The sequence below is a fragment of the Amborella trichopoda genome, chromosome 4 (genome assembly GCF_054954075.1).
Source record: "Amborella trichopoda isolate Santa Cruz 75 chromosome 4, AtrichopodaSantaCruz75HAP2 v2.0, whole genome shotgun sequence".
Lineage (NCBI taxonomy): Eukaryota > Viridiplantae > Streptophyta > Magnoliopsida > Amborellales > Amborellaceae > Amborella > Amborella trichopoda.
In genome coordinates, this window is record NC_142339.1 from 42,843,870 (window position 1) to 42,871,535 (window position 27,666).

General features: G+C 34.3%; 1 protein-coding gene across 9 annotated transcripts in view; it reads right to left on the reverse strand.

The window, feature by feature from the left end:
* Positions 1 to 8,113: 8,113 nt before the first annotated feature.
* RUG1 (Regulator of chromosome condensation (RCC1) family protein) overlaps positions 8,114 to 27,666 on the reverse strand; it is a 43,901-nt gene continuing 24,348 nt past the window's right edge. For 5 of the 9 annotated variants that reach the window (XR_016054535.1, XR_016054536.1, XR_016054532.1 and 2 more), the window contains 5 exons: positions 27,487 to 27,541; positions 27,284 to 27,350; positions 27,102 to 27,138; positions 18,728 to 18,807; positions 8,114 to 8,368 (listed from right to left, as the gene is read on the reverse strand). Coding sequence is in view for 3 of the 9 variants with exons in the window: in XM_006856591.3 (XP_006856653.1) it covers positions 8,249 to 8,368; positions 18,728 to 18,807; positions 27,102 to 27,138; positions 27,284 to 27,350; positions 27,487 to 27,541 (359 nt within the window). In the remaining 6 variants the exon portion in view is untranslated. Of the gene's footprint in view, positions 8,369 to 9,095; positions 9,472 to 9,571; positions 9,752 to 18,727; positions 18,808 to 27,101; positions 27,139 to 27,283; positions 27,351 to 27,486; positions 27,542 to 27,666 lie in introns of those variants that run through there. The other 4 variants (XR_002283097.2, XR_016054531.1, XM_088865300.1 and 1 more) reach the window with 3 other exon arrangements.

A 27,666-nucleotide genomic window follows, 5' to 3' on the forward strand; every position in this document is an offset into this window, starting at 1 on the left:
TGGAGTCCATATCTTTCTTCACTGAAATTCGATTCATCCACAAAATCTCGTTTATTATTGAACACGAGATCACAAACTGCATTTGGATGCCCGTCCAAGATTGGTGGTAATTTTTTTTATTAATCCTAAGTAAATTACTGCTTAGAACACTGCGATGTATCATTTTTTTGGTGGCACTATATTGCATTACCCACTCAACTCATATAAAGTTTATTTTAAATAAGTTAATACAAGTGTAAAACTTATTGGAACTGGATATATTGTTTCATAATGAAGTTTAAATGGTTATGAATGTTGCATTGCCAAGAAGTTGAAAAATGAAGTTCTTTATTGTGGTTTTGTTAGACTAGATTGTAGGTTTGATTTTAGTTGGATATATTATTTCATAATGAAGTTTAAATGTGTGAGTGTTTTTATTGTGGTTTTGCTAGACTAAATTGTGACTTTAATTAATTTTGTAGTAGTGCAATTGTCATTTATATGGTAGCCTATATTATGCCACCTGTTCAATTTGTGTCAGGAGTTGAAAAAACGAAGTTCTTTATTGCGGTTTTGCTAGACTAAAATGTAGGTTTGACTTTAATTAATTTTACAGAAGCGCAATTGTCATTTCTACGGTAGCTTATATTGTGCCACCTGCTCAATTTGTGTAAAATTTAAACACTATAAAAATCATGATTCTAATTTTGTAATTCGAAAAATATTTCTTTCTCAAATTGAAATTAGAATTTTATTACAACGATAAATTTTAATCTCACTCACTTTTTTAGTAAACTTTTGAATTTCAAAAGTGAGTTAAATTTAATTTTTGTGTGATTTTGACTATTTTTAGTCGATATAGAAAAATAATGACAAATCAATTCGAAATATAACATTATCATACCCATTTTAAAAACATATTATATGCGTTCTTAATTTAGTAAAGATACTATTACTTTTTTTTATTATTTCATACCTGTAATTTTGTTAGGTTTAGTAATTTATTTTTTGAAATGCATAGCTTTTTGTAAATTGCAATTATAGAAATTATTATCAATATGGTTTAAATTTTTAACAATATTAGATTTTATATGAAATTGTAATGCATAACCTAATGACATTTCATAGACTAATATTATTAGTTTTATATATATATAAGAAAAGTCTTCCCAACGTCTATAGGAGAAAATGAACAGTGATTTCGCTACCTTCATCATTGTCCAAAGTTCATCATACGGTCATGTGTACATTCGCTACCTTCATCATTGTCCAAATCGGAATGATCTGAAATTTGGAACGTGTGTACATCTTAGTGAGACGCATCTAATAAATAAATAAAAATTTACATAAAAAAAATTGATCAAAATACCCCCAAAAAAATTTACAATATATATATATATATATATATATATATATATATATATATATAACGACCCCTCAAAATACAAAGGTTCAACTTAGAAGGTGTATTTATCAAAACTATGATTATTTTTTTATTAAAAAATTATTTAAATAGATAACTTTACTATTAAGTAAGGGCAAATTCAAAATTTTCACAAAAGTACAATGGCATTTTGGAAGTTAGTGTCCTGAAACTTTATTTGTAAAGTGCCTTTGTCCTTTAGTTAAAATTTCAATTTAACCCCTTATGGAGATGACAAAAATACCTTTTGTCTTGTAGTAATATTTATAAATTTGCTCCACAAAAGTAAACTTTTTTTAAAAAATGGACAACAAAATTAAGAAATCCACCCTTTGACAACTCTTTCTATCTTGAACCTTTGTAATTTGAAGAGTTGTGAAGTTTAGAATATCCCCATATATATATATATAGAAGATACTACAAAACAACTATAAGTGAAAATGAACAGTGATTTCGCCTACCCTCACCACTGCCCAAAGTTCATCATCCGGTCATGATTGTCAAGTAGTGTTTCATTTTTCATTTTCTTTTCTACAAATCGGAATGATTTGAAATTTAGAGCATATGTACATCTTAGTGAGGTGCACCCAATAAATATATGAAAAAAATAATTCGTGTAATATAAATTGACCAAAATACCCCCATAAATTTTGAGGGTATTTTGGTTAATTTATATTATATGAATTATTTTTTTTATATTTTTATTGAGTGCACCTCACTAAGATATATACACGCTCTAGATTTCAAGTAATTTGGATTGTAGAAAAAAGATAAAAATTGAAACACTACCAAACAATTGTGATCGTGTGATGAAGTTTGGAGGGTGATGATGGTAGGTGAAATCACTATTCATTTTTGCCTATAGGCATTGGGAATAGTTTATATATATATATATATAGAAAAATCTTTCCCTATAGGCAAAATGAATAGTAATTTTGCCTACCCTCATCACCGCCTAAAGTTCATCGTACGGTCATGATTGATAGTGTTTCATTTTTCTTTTTACAGATCGAAATGATCTGAAATTTGGACATTGTGTACATGTTAGTGAGGCGTACCTAATAAAAATATAAAAAAATAATTCATAAAAAAATAATTGACCAAACTACCCGAAAACTTTTTGAGAGTATTTTTTTCAATTTATTTAATGTAAAATATTTTTTTGATATAGTTCGTAGATTCATCTATTTTTTATGAACACACGCTCGAAATTTCAGATCATTTCAATTTGTAGAAAAAAAAATAAAAAATGAAACACTACTAAACAATCGTGATCGTGCGATGAGCTTTGGACGGTGATAAGAGTAGGCGAAATCACTATTCATTTTTACCTATAGGCGTTTTGTAGTATATATATATATATATATATATATATATATATATATATATATATATACTATGGAGTAATTTATTATTGTACTCAACAAACTCTTATTTTGTACATGGTCTTTTGTTTTTTTTTTTAGCAACGGTATTTGTGGTCATTAAGAGGGGTATGACGTCATCTATATGGAGTCTGACAACACCCATATGGAACATTAAATGCGACTAGTATGAAAATGCTGGCGTAGGCCCACTAGTCGAAAACTACATACGAGCCCAACTGTCCAGATTTAATATGGGCTAATCTGACGGACACGACCTTATTTTGTATTTGAATTTTTTTTTTTTTTACATATCTAAATCACATTAAATTTTAAGCATCCATTCTTCTCATCAAGGAGTATGTAATAAAAATATTAAAAAAATAATTCATAAAATATAAATTGACCAAAATACCCCTAAAAAGTTTCAAGGGTATTTTGGTTAATTTATTTTATACAAAATATATTTTTGATACTTTTATCGGATTATCCTATTTTTATAGAATGCATGACCAAATTTCAAGTTATTTGGATTTAGCTAATAAAATTGAAATTCAAATACGAAATACATTTGTGATTATGAGATCGGCCCAAATTGAATATCGATCATTGGGCTCATATGTAGCTGTAGATTAGTGGGTCTACACCAGCATTTTCTCATATTTATATATATATTATTTTTATAGGTATATTTAAAGATAGATTCTTATTACATGACTCGATTTTTATTTTTCTTTTTCTTTTTTAAATATTGATGGTATAAATCAAAATTTTAACCGTCCATCTTTAAGAGATTTTTTTTTCATATTGTGAGTCCTGCAACGATTTACCGTCCATCTTCAATAGATTTTTTTTTATATTGTGTAGTCCTGCAACGATTTCTATTAATTTTTTTAACATTTTTGTTTTTAACTAGTTTTAATAATTTTTACTTTTGTCTCGGGCGTGTAACTAGGTTTAGGTCAGTGGTATGTTCTTTTGCTTAAGGTGATTATAAATATATCGAATAAAATAGATAAATAGCTATCAAAACCTTTTGTTAGAAAAGTATGGAAATTTTTTTCATTCATTTTAATAATGCTATTTTTTAAATTATTACTAATTATGGTTCAAAATAACAAGATTTTAATATTGTAATGTGAGAAATATTTGTTTCTCAAAGCCAAATTAGAATTTTATTACACTACATTATAAAATTTAATTTGTCATAGTTTTTAGTAAATTTTTAGTTTTAAAAGAATTAAATTACACTTTGATGCCATTTTGACTATTTAAATTAATATATAAAAATAATACAAAATTAATTTGAAAACCCATTAAAATGTCTATTTTAAACAAACTATTATGTACTTCTTTTATTATTAAAAAATACTTATAAATTGAAATTTGACTTTGTCAATTAATTAAATGTACTATTTAAATATAAATTTATTACATAATTATAATTTTGTTGAGTTTAATTACTATTTTTTAAAAAATTTGACCTTTTTCTTGAATATATGCTTATAAAAAGAAGTTCTTATTTATATACTTTAAATTTTCAAAAAAATAGTTATTTCACATAAAATCCAATTTGGTTGTGCTCCTTTTAATAATTTATAAAATTTATGAAATGTACTTTATTAAAATGGTAAAAGAGTACATTATTTTTAGTAAAACAATATTGTTTATTTTGAAAAAAGTAAAAAGTGTAATGTATGATTTTAGCAATTTATGATTTTTTACAGTGTGTGAGTTAAAATTATGGTTCATTGTGCTCCCTTGGAAGCATGTTGTATTTACAATCCTTCATGAAGTAAATGTAATAGCGTTTATGGATTTAAAAGAAATTTTAGACATGTATTTTTTTCTAAAAAAACCGAAGAAATTTTACACATGTCTGAATGTATGAGAACTTCAAAATAAAAATGTTAAAAATTATTTAAAAAAAATAAGATGAAATTTTAAGTTGAGGGATTATATAATATGTGAGTGGGGGTTAGTGACACATGTGAGATACAAAGAACGTGACATATTTCTTGTGTAACAGGTGTGCACTACCTCTTTCGTGTTTATATATACTAGCATAGTCTCTGCAAGTTGACTTGAATTCTTTTAAGGCAAATTAGAATATTTTTAATAAGATATAATTTGTATACCAACTTTAAGTAAAGTCGTTTAGAGTAGTGAAATGCTTTATGTTTGTCATGGCGATGTGTTGCGTTGCCATATCAAATTGTTTGATGGGCGTATATATCAACGCTAATACCTAGTGAAAAGCAATAGTGAAATTTTCTATTATAAGAACGAGTGAGAATAATCCATGTAACTTACATTGAATTAGAACAAATGAAACTTAAAAACTAAAATTTTATGATTTGACTGATAAATTAATATTATACTTATAAAGGTAAAAATAATTGATTAAGATTCAAAGTTAATATTCAATTAATATTAATATGAAGTGAACTACTATTTAAAACAATGAAACATGTCTTTTTCGTAGTGACATTACATTGTACTACCCGCTCAACTTATGTTAAAATCTCAATTAAACTATTGCCTAGATCAATTCATCGTTTTTGTGGTGCCATTATTTTGTACTATCCACAAATTTTTAAAGAAATTAACATAAATATAGAATTTATTTAAAAGTTTATATAGTGCCGAGGCTTTAAACAAGCAAATTAAAACCCACCTCAAAATTTCCTTCAAGAGGTTGTTTTGATGTTCAAATATCCTCAAATTAAACTATTGCCTAGAGCAATGTGTTGCTTTTGTAGTGCCATTATTCCCTACAACCCACAAATTTTTAAATAAATTAACATAATTATAAAATTTATTTAAACTGGACATTATTTTATAAAAAAGTTTATATAGAACCAATGCTCTAAACAATCAAATTAGAGCCCACATCAAAATTAGAGCCCTCAAAATTTCACTACAAGAGGTTGTTTTGATCTTCAAATATCCTCAAATTGATCATCTTGACATCTAAGTCCATGGACATGGAAAAAAAAATATCCTCAAATTTATCATCTTGACATCTAGGTGCAGGGACATGAAAAAAAACAAAAGATTTCAAGTTTTGGAAACAGTGAATCTTATAACGCATTTTTTGACAGTCAATTTTCAAGATTTTCATAGATCTGCTCAATCTAAGCTATTTTTGAAGCTTTAACTTTTACAACTAGAAACAAACATTTCTCGACTTTATTTGAAGGTTATCACAAAGATTTCCAATAGAGACGAACATTTCTCGACTATAAAATTTGTCTCCATAAAATTTTATAATTAGAGACAATTTTTTTAATAAAGTTATCACAAAGATTTTCAATAGTGAAACCACATTTCTCGACTCTATTTGAAGGTGCACTTTACTTTGGTTGTTTAGAGCTTCAGCCTTATACAAAACCGCACCCTTTATTTCAAATTTTTTTTTTGATTAAAGAGTTTAAATGGACATGTTTGCTGGATTGCCTGGAATTTAAATAATGGAATGGTAAACGTTGAATATTTAGGCCTTTTAAACCGTAGTTAGAATTTTAGGGACTAAAACATCTTGGTGAACAAAAAATCAGTTTCATTTAAAAAAGTTAGAGGAAAAAAACTGGGTCAAATATACAGAGAAGGTAAATTAAATCATAAACATTTCAAATTTGGCTAAAAAAAAAAATAGAGTGAAAAAAACCGAATATGTAAAAATGACATAATATAGGATTATGATTTACAGTTACTGAATAGATATATTAAAGCCATGAACAATAATTTTATGGCCTTAATTAGAGTAATACTTGACAAGGTATTGCCTAAATTTTAATAAATTTAACATCCAAAATGCTACGTTGCATATACCAATAAATAAAAAATAAAAACAAAAATATGAGATTAATCAAACTTCTCTATCCATAAAAGAAGCAACAACATATATGCTTACGAAATTCCACTTCCATACTAAATTTTGAGTAGCATAAATATTTAGGGCATGTTTGATTTACGTGGAAATATTCTCCAGATAATATTTTCATGTGAAAAAATTCTCCCTTACAGTTATGTGTAAAAATATTTTCACACTAATTAGCTGCAAATTAATGTGAAAAGATGCACTAAGAGCAATTGATGTGAAAATATTCCCATACTTAACCACGAACGTCTTTAAAGTGAAAATATTTCCCAAAAATTATTTTCATAAGAATCAAACATGTCCATAGTATCATTGAATCTCTCACTTGCCCTTTATAAGGGTGCTCCAAGTTTAAAGAAATTTTTTTTCTTATTTACTCTTCTCCTAACTTTGCCTATTATTTTGAGATATACGATTGTTTTAATAACTTACTTTTTGGAGAATATGTTGCATATATATGTTTTATATATCGTTAATCAAGATTCTTGATTTACTCCCACAATTAATGTGCTTATCTATAAACTAAAATTCAATAATATTAAGTTAATGAAGAAATTAAGTTATAGGGAAGAAGATTTTTCGAAAAGTTTTTTGAAAACAAATAAAATACGGATTTACATTGGTCTTATTATATATAAAAAAAGTGATTTCTTAAATTTTTTTTGAGAAACTCGGAGTTCTTAATGGATTTCAAAAAATAAAAGATTTTTTTGCAAAAAAGCGTGTTTTCAACATAGTTGCTAGCTATGTTCTAAACATGGGGGTCATTATTGCTTGAGCTTCTAGTATTTCTACTTACATCAAGGTGGTTTGGGCTGTAAGCTAAAATGTCTTTTTGAAACTCATAACCAAACGAAATTGTATACTTAAAGACCATTATTTTAGTTATAAAAAAGTTACAATTACTCCCAACCATTAGATGTCAAATTAAATGGCTTGTGTATGACACAAAGTTCAAAAAATTTCTTTGAACTTTGAGTCTAGTCAATGACACTCTTACAACAACCCGATTTGAAATCTAACAGACAAGAATGATTATGACCACCTTGTACCAAAAATGAAGGTCTCTTTATATATTTTTCCTTACAATATACCTCCACTAGTAAAAAAACGGTTGGGTATCTTTGGTAACAGGATTGCAATCACTTCTACCTTATCAAAGGGTTGAGATTTGGCTGTATCGTTTGTACTCTATGCACAGGTGCATGTCATTGCAGCTAAGGATGACTCTCCCAAACTTCACTTGCAAAACCATCCCATTAAACAGGTACTTCCAAGAACAAATAGAAAATGTAATGCCTCATGGGGCTCATCATCCACAAGCAAGGAAGGCTACACATCTTTCTTGCAATAGTCGGATTACATATTATAATAATAATAATAATAATAATGATAATGATAATGATAATGATAATGATAATGATAATGATAATAATAATAATAATAATAATAATAATAATAATAGAATTAAATCCTTTTATTCTTTTATTTTTTATATTTTATCAGAGAATACAATAGCATTAACTAAATTAGGAATATGTGAGAAAAATGAAATGAATGCACATACACTACTTGTTCTCTGAGGTCCATGGAAAAATCTCAAGCATATTCAAATATGGCACCTGTATGATTGAACCCACAAGATACATGTAATGCCTTGGCATTTTTCATGAAGTCCACTCTCGTCGGTTCAAAGTAATCAAAATCGTTTCCATGTCCCTGCCAATAGGAGGCAATCAATTGATATTATAACTGGCGCACAAGAAGGTTAAAACTATAGCCAGTGAACCAATAATGTTGCTTCTAGACCAAAATTCACACGAATAAAAATGAAGCAGCTTCTACAGAACCTTCAATATTTTGCAAATTACTAATGATAAAGATAAAGAGCATATGATCACTACAGAATAAGAAAATCGTCTCGATCAAGCTTAAAATTTACTGGCTAAACAGATTTTTGGTCTAACTGTGGGGCACTGGGTTTGAACAATAGCAGTCTACGGTATGAATCTCGTAGTAGAAATCGAGGTTACCAAAAAACAAAAACCCTCCAATTTCCTTCCTGTTTGGCATAAGTCATAATAGATAATTGTCACCATTTGGCTGGGAAAATGGTTCTGTACCTTATCTGTATCATCAGACAGGTGCTGATACAGCGCACTTGCATGTAACTCGGGTTTATGAACTTTGGGGTTGTTTTAGTATATTTTTGCATGGCACAACACTGGGAGTCAAGTGTGTCTGTATACGACATGCATTGTGTATGTAAGACACTGACGTCTAAACCATAAACACAGGTGTCTCAGAGACGTGTGTGTCCCAATCGTGAGACAGATGTTTAAGTTGGGAGACACATGTCTTTGGACAATAGCAGACATCTCAGCTGTAACACACATAGTCTCAGTTGTAATCAAGAGTTTAAATGTAATTTTTTAAATAATAGCAGTTTATAAACCAAATTCTGCTCTTCTTCATTTTGTTACTACTAATAAATAATTCTTATTTAGTAATACGTAAGTGATAACATATTTTACATTCCATTCGTAGAAAAGAAAGAAAGCAAATTAGTAATTTCCGCGCAAAGTTCACTAAATTTAATTGGAACAACCTAGGCGTAGAGCTGTTGGCCACCCGACAAATTTAGAGGAGTCTTTTAGTCCATCTGAAATCCCCGAGATCTGTATCCTTCAAGCAGCCCATCTCTCCTACAAGATTTTGACTAGCCATGAATTTCAGAATAAAGAAGTAAATCCAAATACAGGCCACGATCCGCCACAAGAGGGAGTTTGGGGGGATATGTTACAGACAGTAATCCACATTCTCTGGATCAAAAACAAGGGGATTAGCAACCGATGGTCAAGAGGACTACAAAATGCTGAAATAGAAAAGCCAATTCAAATTTTGGTTGATGAAGTCTCACACCCCAAAATATCAAAGCCGATGAAATTCACACAATTTCCACATTTAGTGGGAGTCAGAAGAGGCCCACCAAGAGCCAATTAGAATTTGCCAGCTCACACCACATCATAACTTCCTGCCACTGCAGCAATCTAATATCTCGCCCAGGGCCTTCTGGTTCCCCAAACTACCCCAGATAGATCCCTGCAACAAATTCAAATTTTCAAATTTCAAATGTCAAATGCACCAACTCTCCTAGATGTATTTTCTAGAAACATCCAAGAACCGCATCAGTTCTACATTTATGTAGCAAAATCATCTACTCGCACTGCTATTGATGCCAATCCTGGCCCAAGACAAACCTCTGCACCTGGGAACTCTACTTTTCTCACTCAATCCTCACAGAACCCCACCCGATGGATAGCATGGCTGCATCAGAAGTGTTCGATCCCCTATCCCCTAAAAATTCATCTGACGGTCGGGCTTGTGCACTGAACCTCCCACCTACCCTGGATCCCCAAATACGCATCCTTCAAATAGCACCATATACAACGTTTGTTACTTACCCCAAAAAAATCATATACTAAGTTTGTCCTTGGAGTGATGAATGAATCCTTTGAATCCGGTACCAACAGTTATCAACCCCCCAAAAGAACATTCTCTTTCAGGCCTTTCAATCAAATTCAAATGCAGAAGGCAAATGAATGGCCTCAAAAGGTCACAATGCGGTGCCTGCCCCTCAAAACAGTTGTCCATCAACCAAGCCCAGATCTGCGGTCCAGATGCAGCCTCCACACCGGCTTAACTCAAAACCAAGGCCCCCAATCCAACGGATCTCAAGGAATCTCCATTGTTGCATACCCATCCCAAGGTGTTGAAGACAACCATGCGGCTCCCCGCTTGCTCCCCTTCTACAGACTACCATCTCTGAACACCAGGATATTGTAATCCAAGAGGTACACATCAGAACCATCTAACTGTAGAGATAATCCCATGGTGGAGAACCCCATGTGTCCAGGAGCTGACTCCTTGAGCCCCCTTGTTTCTATGCAACCGTCCTCCAAAACCCTCTTTTACCCCATAAGGATCCACCACTGAACAGCACACTCCTAACTGCCAACCCTAGATCCAACAGTTAGTACAATCCCCCCTTGCCACCCTCAAATACCCTCTAATCACTTATTGAGTGTCCCGTGTTGTCCGTGAAGATCCCCACCCTGCCTAGCACATCAGCAGGATCAAGATTTCAGAGGGCAACACATCAGGTGGTGGTCCCTCCTTCTGGGCCTTACAAGCTCTGTGTAACCCTAGAAGCCAATCCTGGACCAACCCTGCCCTTCCTTTCAAGTGAAAGCAGCATCTTGTTCTTACAACCTGCCGCTTTGAAAATGTGCTCCGCTACACTTTGGTGCTCCAACTAGTCCCTTTTCAGCCACACCACCTTATTTGGACCAAGCTCCCACTCCTCTCTCTCTCTCTCTCTCTCTCTCTCTCTCTCTCTGTTCCTCTTCCCCATGTGGATCGAAGAAGATGAGCTACACTCCCACATACTTGAGTGGTATTCACCATTCTCAAAGGTGGGGTGGTCCAGTTTTAGACAAAAAAACTGCAGCTGCTGAAAAAGCCAAAGTAGAACAGTAAAGCTTCCACCAGTTCCCTAGTCCCAGGTGAATAAGGAGAGCCTTCTACAGGTAATCTCAACTCTGGACCAGGCTGAGGTCAGGGTTCTGTTCTACTCAAAAAGATCCTGAAGTATAGGAGTTAAGCAAAAATAGCTACACTGGTATCAGCATTCTAGAGACAAATGCCACATTTATTGCCAAGGTTCCATAGATGGAGGGGGCTGCAAAAATGAACGACTTACACCCTGTAAGCTCCGAAACAGCACTTGCAGGATAATTTCCAAAGTCTTGGCTAATAAGATTAAAGGAGTTTAGGCTCAGCAATACCTCCTAATCAGAGCACATTTTGAAAGATTGCCGAATCCTGGATGGTACCCTCATGGCACATGAGCTCATTCACCATAGACATCAATTGAAGTCCGTTATAGGTACCAAGACCGCACATGAGTGCATTCACTAAAGGCATTAATCGAAGTCCACTGGCCTCGTACTGAAATTGAATTTGGAGCAGGCCCACGACCATGTGGACTGTCAGGTCTTACACCATGTTCTTCAATTGATGAGGTTTGGGCATACGTGGAGAACCCGGATGCCAGTTCGCATATTTGCCATCTTTCTCTGTCTTAATCACCAAACCCTGAGGGTTACATCCATGTCTCAAAGGCCCTTTGTCAGGGTAACCCACTATCTCCCTTTTTGCTATAGTAGTGTTCGGGTATTAATTTTGACCTAACTTAAACTTTGTCATAGTACACTCATGAGAAACCCATTTTCTACTCAAGTCACTCACAGTAAGGACAAGATCCAGATTAAGTGTTGAATCTACATAAATTCAGTTCAATACTTTGGCATTCTTCTGAAAAGCCATGGATAACATCTAAAATGAACCCCTAGTCGGCATCTTTAACATTTAATAGTACTTTTGACCTTGATTTACCTTTTACGAGGCTCTCCGATGAATTTATCCATTATTTCTCCCATGCTCTGGTGCATAGAAAAACAAAATTCCCTTTTCTCATCTCAAGATTTGTTATTGACAAACATACCCTTTATTGTCCCCTTTATTGTCCTTTTCACGAGGTCCAGAGAACTGTGAACATGTTCCAAATGAAAACAGCTTTATACTTACTGAAGGAGCAAAATGGAAATATAAGCCCTTTCCTACAAGTCACTTATGATTGAAATAGTATACCCTTCTAGAACATTGTGTGGATAAGGTATGACACAACACACGTTCAAAGACTGGATGAACACTCTCGAAGAACAATAATTGTGCAAGGCCACGTGTCACTATGAAAACTAGACACGAAGACCACTATGCGCGCTACACCACAATTAATGGACACAATCACAACTGTCAAACAGAAGCGTTCGATGGTTATAAATAAGCAAAAAGAAAGATAACGAGATACACAGACAAACACACATGGTAGTGCAGAATATGCACAGTAGTAAGAAGAAACAGAAGAGCCTTGGCATACAAAGGACGTATCTTGTGTTGTATTTATCTGCAATCGATTAAATAGAGGTTTTCCGCATCTCCATTACATAAGAGAGTGAATGTAAGTTACAAGGTGGCCACATATACTTTGGAAATGCTTGACCTAGATACAAATAAAAAGCTTTGTACATGGATATACCCTATCAAAGTGATTGTTTGAAGTTTCCTTGAGTATTTTGTGCTTGCGATTCCACTGGGGAGTAGTTCACTGCTCTTCCTTTCTATCACCTGTTGAACAAGTCGAGGGAAAATGGATTCGACTGCTTCTTTCATGGTACGGACGATATGCTTCCTCTTAGTACCAAGGCTAGTCGTTCGGCTATAAGCCATACGGCTCCTTACTTACAAACTATCATCCACCAGTCTTGCAGTCCCGACCCGAAGCCTAATCGGGTGCCTAAAGGTGGCTTTGCTGCTGAAGACCTCACCATAGTGAGTGCACACATGATGACCCTTATAAGAGGTGATAAGGGCCAAGAAGCCCATATTATCACCTTCGGTGATAATAGGTTTCTCTCTCACCTTTCCCTCGACTACATAGTTGGATGGAAAGGAAAGGTTGTTAAGACGACACAGGCAGGGGGTATCTATCAACCTCTCTTGTCATCCAATTTTTAATTTGGAAGTGCATCATTAAAACCTTCATCCATGGTCAACGGCTTTTGGGACACCTTGATGGATCCTCTAAACCTCCTTTCAAACTTGTTACGGAAGAAGATGTTGATGATAATGGACAGATAATGAATGTGGTTTCTACAAACCCAATTATAAAAAATGGGTAGCTACCGACCAGAAACTCATTGGACGGCCCACTGCTATAGATTTATGGAATGTGATGCATTTTAGGTTGCAATACAGCAATGCAAGCAAGAGAAAATGATAGGTTATGAAATATTTTAAATTTTTAACAAGATCAAGGGTCTTTGCAATCAGCTGGCCATGATTCAGCAATCAGTGAATGACAAAGTATGCTATGTACTTGCTGGTTTGAGGAAAGAATACATGATTTTTTCAGTTTCCGCCGAGTATCCATTTGTGACTTTATACGAATTGCATCCTTTGCTACTTCAACATGAAACCCTCTTCTACAACAAATTAGCACCTAAAGCTGCCAAGAATTACGAACCTTATGATTGTGTTAGTCACGACCAGCAATCCTCCATCTTAAAATGGAGCAAGAGAAGGCTGTGGCCATGTTTGTGGCAATAAAGGCCGTGAAAGAAGAGGTGGAAGTTGTTCACTCCCACCTAACCAAGGGGGGTGTGGTCTTCTTCCTTCAGCTAATAAAATTTTCAATAAAATGTCACTTTTGGAAATAATGATGTGATGGTTCAAATTTGCGGTCACCAAAACCACATTGCCGTGGATTGCTACTACTGCTACAATCAAGGGGGAGATCTCGAACAATGGTGACAGTTGCTGCCCAAAAATATTGTCATTGACCTCATCTCACGATCAATTATGGATTGTTAACAGTTGGCTAGCGAACCATGTCACCGTTTATCTTGGTAAATTCTTCTCTCTTACCCCTCTTATTCTGATAATGGTTCCATAGTAACCGGAGATGAGTCCTCACTTCCTATCACCCAGGTAGAAAATGTCCTGGTAAATTCTACCAACAAGTCCAATTCTTCTAGATAATGCCTTTTTCAACCCCCAAAATCCAGCGGAACCTCATTTCTTTTTGTCCATTAACTAAGAAAAAAATGTCAAATTTCATATTTACAGTCTTTTATTTTCTTGAAGGATCCATTGTCGGGGACCATGTTCACTAGAGGGGATAGACAATGACATTTATATGTACTAGAGGATCAATTGAGAAAGATTCCATTACTTGATGTCAACGTTTTCCATCACTGTCTAGGGCATTTTAGCTATGCCAATCAATTATTATACAAAGAGGGTTCAGCCCCTCATTGCCAAAGAGTCAAACTTCATTCATTTGTCATGCTTGTCATTGGGGTAAGCATTACCAACTTCCTTTTTCTCATTCTAATAAATGAGCTTCCTCTCCTCTTGAGTTAATCCATTCCAAGGTATGGGGACCATCACCGCTTGCTTCATCTCACTCAAAATATTATGTGATAATTGTGGAGGACTTCTCATGATATACTTGGATTTACTCCTCCAAGAAAAATCTTTAGTATTTGAAACATTTTTCAATTCAAAAGATTTCTTGAAAATCATTTTTGAAACCACTGCTTTTTCCTAAAGTGTTGGAGGGGTTGAGTTCTCATCTCATGCTTTTACTTGTAGGAACTACTAAAAGAATAACAGAATAGGACAACAAATTTCGTGCCAACATACTCCACCACAAAAGGGAGTGGCAGAACGAAAATATCGGCATATTGGTGAGGTTTCCCTTGTTGTTTGAGGAGTACCAATGTAGTTATGGACTGATGGTTTTAAAAATCGCAGTCTATGTCACAAACTAGCTGCCCATAGACGTTTCGTGCCCACAGACGTTTCGAATGGCCAAAGTCCTTATGATATGTTTTCTGGTGACAATGTAGACTAAACTATTCTTTGATCTTTTGGATCCTCTTCTTGTATCCAAATAGAAAAAAGTCAAAGAAAAAAAAGCAGAAATGTCCATCTTTGGGGGGTATGACGATGGCTATAAGGGCTGCTATTATTATAGTTCTAGACTTAAATGCGCCCTCATTTCACGGTATGTTACTTTTGATGGAGGATGAGTAATCCACCTAGGGCATGTTATCTCAAGAAGAAAATTCCAACAAAGGTACAATTCAAAACACTCAAGAATCTATAATAACAAATGAATGAGCCATCTTGTTTGGATGTGCTCCTAAAATACTCATCAGCGTAACACCATTTATGAGAGTGCTTTATCACATTGGTGAAGATTTTGGGCACAGCATCCTAATGCTGTGTCCAAAGAGGCAATCGACCATTGGTACAAAACCGATGAGTAGCCCAACATTGCACCTAAGAAGGTGATTGTATATCATAGACTAAAAATAAGACATCATGATGAAAACATAGCTAGCAAGTTGGCTGAAATAGAATGAGAAAATTATGCTCATGTATACTTTGATTTACGTTATCATAGAATTCCCCTAAAATTTTAATCTATAACGCTAGTAATCTTTTTTACATATTTTTTTTTTTTTTTTCAAAATACCCCAAAATTCTTGATTTCAGATCTTCAAGATCCAAAGTCAAGACTTAAAAGTCTTTACTTAAGACCTTCCCAAGTCAAGACTAAGTCTTGACTTCGGACCATCAAGATCTGAAGCGAAGACATAAATCTCAATTTTAGATCTCGAAGATCCAATGTCAAGATACCAAGTTCTGTCAACATGAATTTGGACCTTCAAAATCCAAAGTCCACAAAACTTGACTTCGGAGGTCCAAAGTCAGAGAAAAAGAAATTGTTTACGACTACTTTCCAAAACCATTCACTTCGGCCCTCGAAGGTCCGATGTGGGGAGACTTTGGGAAAAATAATAAAAAATTTAGAAAAGGGGTACGAATGTAAAAAACAAAAATTGGGGATTCTTATAATAACATTACTTAGGTGGACATGAGTGTAAATTTCTCAAATAGAAGAGAAGCAAGATTAAAATACACCGTGTTTTTTTTTTTTGGGGGGGGTTGGGCGGTTGGTTGGCAAGTTGATGAACACAAGAAATATGGGCATTGAGTCTGGAGGACAGCACACTTACATGGAAAAGCTGCCAAGTCAATGACGATAGTGCAACATATCTAGGCATTTGCCAATCCACACATATCCGTCACTCTATCATTGATGGATAAACTATGAAAGCTTCGCACCTGGTTGTCAAGAACTTATATATGAAGCATTCAAACTAAATGACCATAGCAACTTTCATGGGATGAAGAAGAACCTGAAACAGGTTGAAGTTATGGCTTAAGAAATAAAAGCCACGTTCTTGAACAAGATGTGGGAGATTGGAAAGAGGCCAATTGAAAAGAATGTTGTGGACAACAAGCGTATATATAAGATAAAGTACAAGATGGATGGAAGTATCAAGCAATTCAAAGCTATATTAGTAGCAAAAGGTTTCAATAAACAACATGGACTAGATCGTGTTGAAACTTCCAGACTGGTTGTGAAAATCATGCCTATTCAAGTAGTTCTAGCCCTTGCTTTAACATATGATGGGCTTCTTTTCCAACTTGACATGAAGAATGCCTTTCTTCGTGGAGTTAAAAGAAGACGCATACATGAAGCAGCCCCCAAGTTTCAATGAAAAGGATCCTTCAGAGTATGTTTGTAAGTTAGGGATCCATCTATGTATTGAAGCAGGCTTCTTAATTTGGCATCTATGGATTTTTTGAAGCAGGCTTCTTAACTTGGTTTTAAAGGTCATATATTCAAGAGGACAAACAGCGGATCATTCTCTTTTCATCCATAGGAGGACCAAATATATTGTAATTATATTCCAATGACATCATCATTACAAGAAGTTCTTCAGATCGTATCGCCTACATCAAGAAATTCCTTCATGATAGATTTCAGATGAAAGACTTCAGACAATTACGGTACTTTCTGGGGGACAGAAGTGGATCACGCTCAGGATGAACTCCGAACATAAATATGCACTTGACTTAATTGAGCTTACTAACCATTAGCCACTCAATCAGCACTCAACAGAAGATTGCGAGTGAATGAAGGAAAATTACTTGAAGAACCAGAGAAGTACCGAAGCATGGAAGGCAGTTCAGTACCTCAAACTCACTCAACCCGACATCGCCTTTGCAGTAAAATAGATATGCCAGCCTATGCATGCATCCAATGATGTACACAGCAAGGCATTAAAATGCATAATCCAATATGTGAAAGGGACCATTAATCAAGACATTAGACTCCTGAAAAATCACATAGATGATGTGCATGTTGCTTTCATTTTAGGCTACTTCGGAGCTGATTGGGTAGGAGATCTTGATTCATGAAAGTCAATAACAGGATATTCCATTATTTAGATACAAATTTGATACCTTGGAGGAATAAGAAGCAAAAATCTGTGGCATGATCAAGCATGGAGGCTGAATATAGAGCATTGGCAAAACACTCTGGTAGAGATTTCTTGGAGATGAAAACTGATTGTATCACTTGGTTATGAAATAAAATAGTCAACATCTATTGTGATAATCAGTGTACCGGTTATTGCAGCTAAATCGTATTCTCCGTGACCGCACTACGCACATAGACATTGATTGTCATATTGTGAGCAAGAAGATGGAAACATAGGTGATCCGAATTGATTATATTGGCACTAAAAATCAGATTGCACACATTTTCACCAAAGGGCTCACTAGTGAATGGCATCACTCTCCAAAGACAAACTGTACATGGTTAAGCATGATGTACAATTCGCGGGTGGTGTTAGACTATAATTATGATAGTGTGTCATGTATAAGGACCATTGTTGTCATTAGTATTTGTGATTTTGTTTCACAAACAATATCACTAGATGTTAATGGAATTTATGCATTTGCACAAACCCTAACATTAGTCATGTAATACCGAATCACATGATGAAGATGTAACTCAAACATACTGATTTGGGGATCAAGGGCCCTCTCTCTTGCTCTTTTTTTATGTCTCTCTGTTTCTTCCAGGTGGCAAAAATCAAACTCACTTCAGTCTCATGTCGATTATGTACAACCTTAATGCCTCTCTACTAGCAATTTTGTATATTCCACATACTGTCAAGCAGCCACTTTCTGCAAATTTATTTTTTTCTGCCCCTTGTTTGGCCTGATTTGTCGTGTGTTTTTGTTCATAAATCAGTAGTCATGTGACACTCACCTTTGTATTAATACAATAATTGCAGTCAACTTCATCCCAAAGAAAAAAAAAAAGACAAACCCTAAAAATCTTTTCAAACAATTTTTTATAAATGTTATTTTTATGAAAATATAATATAAAGAGAAAATACCAAAAGATGCCAAATAATTAACTGGGCATATAATCCAATAACCTAAGTAACCATCTGATCAATACTCCCAATTGCCCAAAATTTTTAACTTTGGTTTTGCAATTTGAGGGCTGAGTAAGAAGCTTACCAGTTGTCCTCCTGATGAGTGACCATCTTCTGAAAAGGTACCATGAGAACCTCCCCACCCCCAAGTGAAAATATTCCCACCTGAAAATCAACATAAGAATGTATCAAGTATAAATTTCCAACCACAAATTAAAAGTTCAAAATTTAGCAGACAAGTTTAAAATGCTCTGTAACATTAATGTAAAATTATTAATACAAATCCAACAAGCAATGGAATACTAAGACATGGTACTTGTATTTCTATGTCACACACTGACACCTTTTTCAGAACGCAAACCTCCACAGTGGCCATTCTGAAGAGACACATCCATATTGAGGGAGAGTCATAAGGAATTTAATCAACTTCTAGGTAAATTATAAGCAAAATCCAGAAAAAAAGGGTAAGCAACAGTTTTTCAGTTTCTCTATTCATGTGTCTCATCTCCTTGCCGATATATGCTCAGAATCATGGGCATGCACATCCATGTTACATAGCCTCGAACAAAGGACAATGCACTTCAGAAGTACCAAACTATTAATTTTCCTCATTTGTATTAAAATTAAAGTGATGATAAATCAAACATAAAATAGCACAAGCTTCATGTTTAAAATGGACGGTATATTACTACTTTTTTTTTAAGGGTAAAATGAATGACATATAATTGCATGATGTGTACAACAAGTAGTGTTCAAAAAACCGGCTGGTCGGAACTGGAACCGGCCGATTAGCTCGCTACCGATGGGGTGGCGATTCCAGTTAGGATCGGTTTTAGTGTACTACTAAAAAACCACAGCGTCCTGAAAAAAATCGGCTAAAAAACCGGTCGGTTTGGCATTGAATCGACGACATTTTGAGAAACCGGCCGATTCTGTAAAAACCGGTCCGGTCTGGCGTTATATCGCCTGATATAACGAAATAACGGTGCACAGCAAATAACGACCGTTATTTGTAATAGTGCCCGTTATTTGAGCAGAACTCGTGATCCGCCATTTTTTGCAACTTTTTGATGCTTTTTTCTGCCGTTTTTTTTGTTTGTTTGGGCTCAATTATTGTACTATGCCTTCAAATATTTTATAAATCTATCAATATTGAATAAAAAACTCTAAGATTAGATCGATTTTGGTGATTTTTGATGCGTTCTTGAGTTTTTTTATGAAAAATCCGCCATTCCTTTAATTTTGGCTTGTTTTTTTAGTTTTTTTCAATAAAAAGTTGGGGATTTTGAAGATCACAGAGATACATATACTTCAAGACTCCTTATTTCATCGAAATAGAGAGATTTGGGGCTTGATTTTGAGATTGAAGCGGATAAGGTAAGTCTGAACCCAAATTTTTTTCTTAATTTTGCAGCTTTTTTAGGTTTTTTCAGACAATATTTGACTAGTATTATTTATTGCAATAAATAAAAGAATGATTTTTGAGCAACAAAAAAAACATTTGGAGCTCGATTTTAGGAATTAGGGTTTTTTTGTTTTTAATGTTATATATAATATATATATATATATAAATATATATATATATATATATATTTATTTATTTATAAAATATGTTTTTTGTGATGAATATGACAATATATATATAATACAATATTTGTGTGAGATTATTGATTGCATAAAATAAATGAACGCATTTTAGAACAAAAACAAAAATTTGGAGGTCAATTTTGGGAATTTCGGGGCTTTTAGGGATTTTCGGGTTTTTCGGGTTTATTGAATGAAAAATAAAATTGATATTTTTTTGTGACGATTGTTTTTAATGTTATATAATATATATATTTATAAAAATATTTTTTTGTGATGAATATGAGAATATATATAAACAATATTTGTGTGAGATTATTGATTGCATAAAATAATGAACGAATTTTAGAACAAAAACAAAAATTTGGAGGTCGATTTTAGGGTTTATTGAATGAAAAATAAAATTGATATTTTTTTTGTGAGGATCGTTTTTAATGTTATATAATATATATATATTTATAAAAATATGTTTTTTGTGATGAATATGAGAATATATATACACAATATTTGTGTGAGATTATTGATTGAGTAAAATAAATGAACGAATTTTAGAAGAAAAACAAAAATTTGGAGGTCAATTTTGGGGATTTTCAGGTTTATTGAATGAAAAATAAAATTGATATTTCTTTTGTGAGGATTGTTTTTTAATGTTATGTAATATATATATTTATAAAAATATTTTTTTGTGATGAATATGAGAATATATATAAACAATATTTGTGTGAGATTATTGATTGCATAAAATAAATGAACAAATTTTAGAACAAAAACAAAAATTTGGAGGTCGATTTTAGCGATTTTCGGGATTTTAGGGTTTATTGAATGAAAAATAAAATTGATATTTTTTTGTGAGGATTGTTTTTATTGTTATATAATATTTATATTTATAAAAATATTTTTTTGTGATGAATATGAGAATATATATAAACAATATTTTTATGAGATTATTGATTGCATAAAATAAATGAAGAACAAAAACAAAAATTTGGAGGTCGATTTTGGGGATTTTAGGGTTTATTGAATGAAAAATAAAATTGATAATTTTTTTTTGAGGATTGTTTTTAATGTTATATAATATATATATTTATAAAAATATGTTTTTTGTGATGAATATGAGAATATATATATATATATTCAATAAAACTGTTTTTGTATTCCCAATATTCTTTAAATTTTAGGAAGACATTTTTTATGAATGATTTGATTTTGTGGAGTCATTTTGATTCAAGAAACACTCAGTATTCCAAGTATTCTTTAAGTATCGGACTACCTGTTGGCTATACTTCATTATGCAATTGTGTCATAAAGCCTTAAGATTTTATATCTTTATGTCTGCAGCAATTAAGATTTTATATCTTTATGCATGCAACAATGTTATGAAAAAGGGATATATTTAGTTGTTCAACTTTAATTGTGTTTAAAGCTCATTTTTATAGAGGTTTCAGTTTTGGCAGCATATCTTATCAGATCTTCAGTTTTGATCAACATATAGAATTGATCTATTGTACTAGCTTGTAGAACTCTTTGGAGCAATGCATGCTTTATGGTTTACACTTATAGCAAGGAGTGTATTAAATTCCACTTTTGGAAAGTGGATGTATTTTTCCCTTCTAATGCATCCATTTCGAACCTTTTGAGAAATACTTTTTACCTTGAATATATATTCATGGCAAGTGTCACTATCACATGAAATGCAAACTGCTCATCAGGAATTGAGGTATCTTTATATGGATTACTTCTTGTTTAATAGGGGTTGCTGCTCTTATTCAATTTCATGGTGTACATGTGCTTTGGAAAAGGTTTGGGCACTTATTTTTCTTCATATTCCCCATTGAAGGATTTACTTGACCTTAGCCCTCTAGAAACATATTTCACCACATTTCTTAATGCATTCCCCTCATGCATGGCTTTTTCAGCTTTCATTGTCTAGAGGCACGCATGCATGTTTTTTATTGAGAAATATTAATTTAATGGCATGGTGATTCATGGTCATCTTAATTATAATTTTTTTTTCTATTGGATGTTATTGTAACTTGTTCATTTTCATGAGAAAGTAGGGCTTAAATATCCATGCTTACAAGGTCCCCTTGGTAGAGTGATTTTCCCAAATAAATATGTTTTTAATGAACTTTTATGTTCAGGAAAATTTACAATAAAATAATAAGATGAGAAGGGGAGATGTGACATGGCAGTATGGTACAAAAGTGAATGACAAAGGAAAAGTTCGATGTAATTTTTGTAACAAGGAAATGGGTGGTGGTATTTATCGCCTAAAAGAACATCTTGCTTGGGTAAAAGGTAATGTCAACGGTTTTAAAGAAGTGCCACCAGAAGTAAAACAACAAATGATAAAAAAAATTATAGAAGGAAAAAGAAAAAAAATGCAGAGAGAAAGGGATGTAGAGGAGATAGGGAGGGGGTACGAAAGTCCAATAGATGAGGAAGATGACGAAGAGGCAGAATTTGAGGCGCAAATGGAACAAGCAAGGATTGCCAGTATTCAAGAGCTTAATTATAGACAAATAGAAATTCAAGAGATGTATGGGAGAAGGGATAGTGCATCTAGTAACCGTCAACCTCAAGAACATGTAGTACTGGGTAGGGGAGGATGTGGGCCTTTGGTTAGATTCACATCTAGTATATTGAGATGTAGTTTCTCTAGTCGCCCATCCTCTTATAGTCAGTCATCTACTACTCAACGACATGAACCCATAGATGTGCCATCAATGACCCGCGAACCTTATGGACTTGATCCCCACAAGTCACAATATCATAAAAAAAAATTAAAATTTTCGTCAGCAAGTGTATTAATTGAAAAAGCGAGAAAGATGATTAGCATGTTCTGGTATGCTAATGCACTGCCATTTAATTCTGGAAGTTCAGACTTCTACCCCACAAATGGTAGCTTCTATAGCTGAGGCAGGATTAGGTGTTAGAGGTCTAATTTCGAAGGAGCTTGCAGGCCCATGTTTAGAAGCTGTTGTTCATGATGTTGATAAGCATATTGCACAGTTCAAGGTCTGCTGCCTAGGTACAGGAGTGACCATCATGACTGACGGTTGGAAGGACAAGTCCCATAGGTATCTTGTCAATTTTTTAATAGGATGCCCTAGGGGCATGGGCATTGTTTACCACTGTCGCATTGATTTATCAAAAAAGAGACATACTGGGAGACTGATATGCGCACACCTAGATAAAATTGTAGATGAGGTTGGGCCTGAAAATGTGGTCCAAGTAGTGACTGCTAATGTTGCGAATTACAAAAAAGCAGGCTTGTTGCTAATAGAGAGAAGACCCAATCTTTATTGGACTCCTTGTGCTGCCCATTGTATTAATTTGATGGTCAAGGAAATAGGGAAGCTGAAGAGGGTTAAATATTGTATTTTGAAGAGCAAGTTGAATACAAGGTTCATATACAATCACACGTATCTTCATACTTTGATGAGGGAGTATTGCATGCCAGAGATTGTTAGGGAGTCCACTACTAGATTCGCTACAACGTTCCTTACGATACAATCGATATTGGTAAACAAGGCAGAATTGAGGTCAATGATACACTCTAATGAATGGCAGACTGATAGGGCAGCAATGAGTCAACTTGGAAGGCAGGTTGAAACCACCCTTCTCGATTGGAGGTTCTGGGCTCGATGTAACCATGTTGTTTCTGTAACGGAACCTTAGTACGGGTGTTGAGGTTAAGTGACTCTGATGATAAACCCGCAATGGGGTTTCTGTTCAATACAATGAGACGTGCAAGGGAAGCTATATTTGAGAATAACATATGGAATGAAGAGATATTGGAGATCGTAGGTGCAGAGACCAACTGCACCAGGATATCCATGCAGCAGGTAATTTATGATTCACTGTTGCAATTCATGACTCTTTCTCAACTCTGAAAAAAGTTACCGTAATTAATGATATAGCAAACCATGTGTAGGGTTAATCGACAAAATTTGTACTCCAATGCCACTTTAGATGATGCAGATATCATGGAGGGGGTAAGAAACTGCATCTACATGCATGAACTTGATCTTGAAACTCAGATGGAGTGTCTGCAACAGGTAGACCTTAATCAAAATGTGCATGTAATAAACTTTCAATTTACAATAACGAATTGCATTTCTATGTAATAGTAATTTCTTGTATACGCATCTTGTTATTTCTAGCTTATCATATACATGGAAAAAAATGGGGAACTTGCATACAACAATGCCAAAAAAGCAACTGTAAAATTGCAACCAGGTTAGTTTTAAGTTAAAACTTGCAATAGTTTAGTACACTACTATTTGTGGGTTTTTTTAAATCAATTTATTTTCTATTGTTAATTATTTCTATGTTTGTCTGTGTCAGCACAATGGTGGACGATACACGAAATTCGAACAAAGCAAGTGCAAGAGTTTGCCGTTAGAATTTTGAGTCAAACCTGTGCTACCTCGGGCTGTGAGAGAAACTAGAGTACATTTCAATGGATATACGCCCCGAGACGGAATAGGTTAAAGACACAAACGCTGCACAACTTGGTGTACGTTCATTATAATTTGAAATTGAGAGAGAAACATATAAGGAGGCCACAGACTACACGCCGATCAACCTTGATTACATCTTCCGGAGGGACCTCGCCGATGAGTGGGTGTCACTAAGGACCCCACTACTAGACAAAGATTTTCTTAGTGGGGTAGTTGCCGATATGGATGATAATGTGAATGTTGCAGCATCCAATGAAGGAGACATGACAATGGACATGGATGATGATTATACACAGGATAAAGATGAGGCACAAGCTGATGAAACAGATGGGACAATGGAAAACAATTGGCAAAGAACCAGTCATCCAGGAATGTGAAGAGGCGCAACATGATGCAGTGCCTGATGAACAAGAAGATTTAATGAGATTGGCTGGGGAGGAAGTCCAAGCATTGAGGCATAGGAGTTACTCAACAAGGGAGAGACGAAGCCGTACCCGTCACCGTAACCTGGTTATTCATGATGATGACAATATTGAAGATGTTGAGGGCCATAACACAGAACAGGGTGGGGGTAACACGGAACAAGGTGGGGGTAACATAGAACAGGGTGTAGGTAACACAGAACAGGGTGGGAGAGAGTATGAAGGCTAGACGAGTCTAGGAGACTTTGGCCAAGGAGGAGAGTATGAAGGCTGGACGAGTCTAGGAGACTTTGGCCAAGGGGGTACCACAAGAAATATTCCTGACTGACAAGGGGGCACAACTGCGGCATTACAGACTCCACCAAGCCTTACTCAGATTTTTCGCCCCGTAAATCCTGATAGTGAAACACAACAATATCATGATCCCCCTCGCCACTCTCATTACTACACTCAATCTAAGCTTTTCAATTTTTTTTTAAATTTTTTTGGACGTTGTTTACCTTTTTTTTTTAAAAGAGAACTACTTGACCTGTTAAAACGGTTAACCGCCTCGGTTAGTCCAGTTCCGGTTCAAACCGCTCCCAGCCCCAAAACCGGTTAACCATTCCGGTTCGATTTTGCAAACATTGACAACAACTAAACTGATTGTTGGAAAAATCAAATAAAATAGATTTAAATGTAATAGAAAATGCTCATGATTTAGAAATAACAAGTCCCAAATATTCAACATAGACAATCTTTGAATAACGTTTTGACCAAGTGTCACAAAAAAATAGTATGGGCTCAAGACTTGGGTTAGCCTGAGCCTCAGAATTATGAACCTTTAATCAAATGTCCTTTATTTTCCAAGTTATCTAGATAAGGGTTTGAAACATTGAAGTCTTAGCAAAGGCCTGATGACTCAATCAGGAGTAACAAGAAATGGCATGTCAAAACCTGAGTCTTTCCCTACAATGTTTTATCCTATTTTCAAAACTACACTGGTGTTGGTTTGAGCCCACCAAGTGCATTCCAAGTACCTCACGTTTTTTAACGTAGATTTCAGTCATGCCGTATACCATAGAGATCAAATATAAGCAATTAAAACCCTTGGGGTTTGCAATGACTTCATTTCATATTTTGATTGTAGGTAGGTTAATAAACTTAGGGATGAGTAGATTGTAGTTGACAGATCTACAATAAATCACAAAAAATGCACAATGAAATAAGTGCAATAACCAAAAGGAGTCCTACCACTAGGCAAAGGAATGTACATAAGTTGGAATATCCTTTCATTAAGAGCTGAGTACACTAAATTTAAAGCAAGTATAAGCTCCTCTAAACAGTAACTAATATAACCACCATCGTCATCATCATTAGAGCTTTTTTCCAGCTATTTTGGGATCGGCTACACAAATCCTGATCCGTCATTCTACTCTTTCAAGGGCCACACCCTCAGTAAGGCCATAAGTCCCCATATTTTTCTCACTATTTCCAACCATGTCCTTTTGCCCTTTTTGAACCTTCCACTTGAACTAACTCGCACCTCCTAACAGGTGCTACACTGGGTCTATATTACACCTGCCCAACCCACTTAAGTCTACTTTCTCTCATCGTATCACTTATTGCAGCCACATCTAAGTTCTCTCGAATGTATTAATTTTGAATTCTATATCTTCTTGTCTTGCCACTCATCCATCTTAACATCCTCATCTCAGCTACACATATTAAAAAAAAAAAAAGGTCGCCAATATGGCCATCCAATGTAGCATCATATTGATTCAAATCCAACATCCATACATTAATAATAATCCAATGTTAATATGTTCCTTTATATCCAGTAGGAAGATGTGCGATTTGGAAAAGAAAACATATTTCAAAAGAGAACATACAAACGCACGGGTGACACACACGAACACACATACATTCAGATATGACACAAACATTGAAACAATTAGTATGGATATCATTCCAATCACAATGGATGCCAAAAGGTAACTTTGTTTACCTGAAATAGCTGCTGTATGCTTCCAGCCACATGAGACCTGCAGCAAGCTCGTAACTTCAAAACCATAAGATTGCAGTCGACATACTTCTCCATGAACAATAGTGATCCATGTTTCTCAGATACAAATTTCACATAAAAAGCAAGACTGCAGCTTAAAAGTTATGCAAAGGCATTGAAACAACCTCTGATGTGGGAAGTCCCAGCAAAGGTCCTTCGACTCGTGTTGGAGAGTAAACAGGATTTGGGTTGCTATGGTCATTGAAAATGCTTCCATTAGTTGTGACTAGAAGCACATGAAACTTGAAACAGAAAAGTTTGCAGATATAACTAATGTATACAAGAACAAACGAGAACATTCCAAAGTAAATCCTTTTCGGAAGCATACCCAAGGCCAAGGCAACCATTTTCATTTGTACCCCATGTATAAACTTCCCCACCACCTGAATGCATAGTTATAGGAAACTGTAAATATTATGCTTATCAGTATCAATAAGCCATGAAACAAAGACTTTTCTCTCGCATGGAGTTATGAGAATAATGTTCATTATACAATATGCAACTAGAA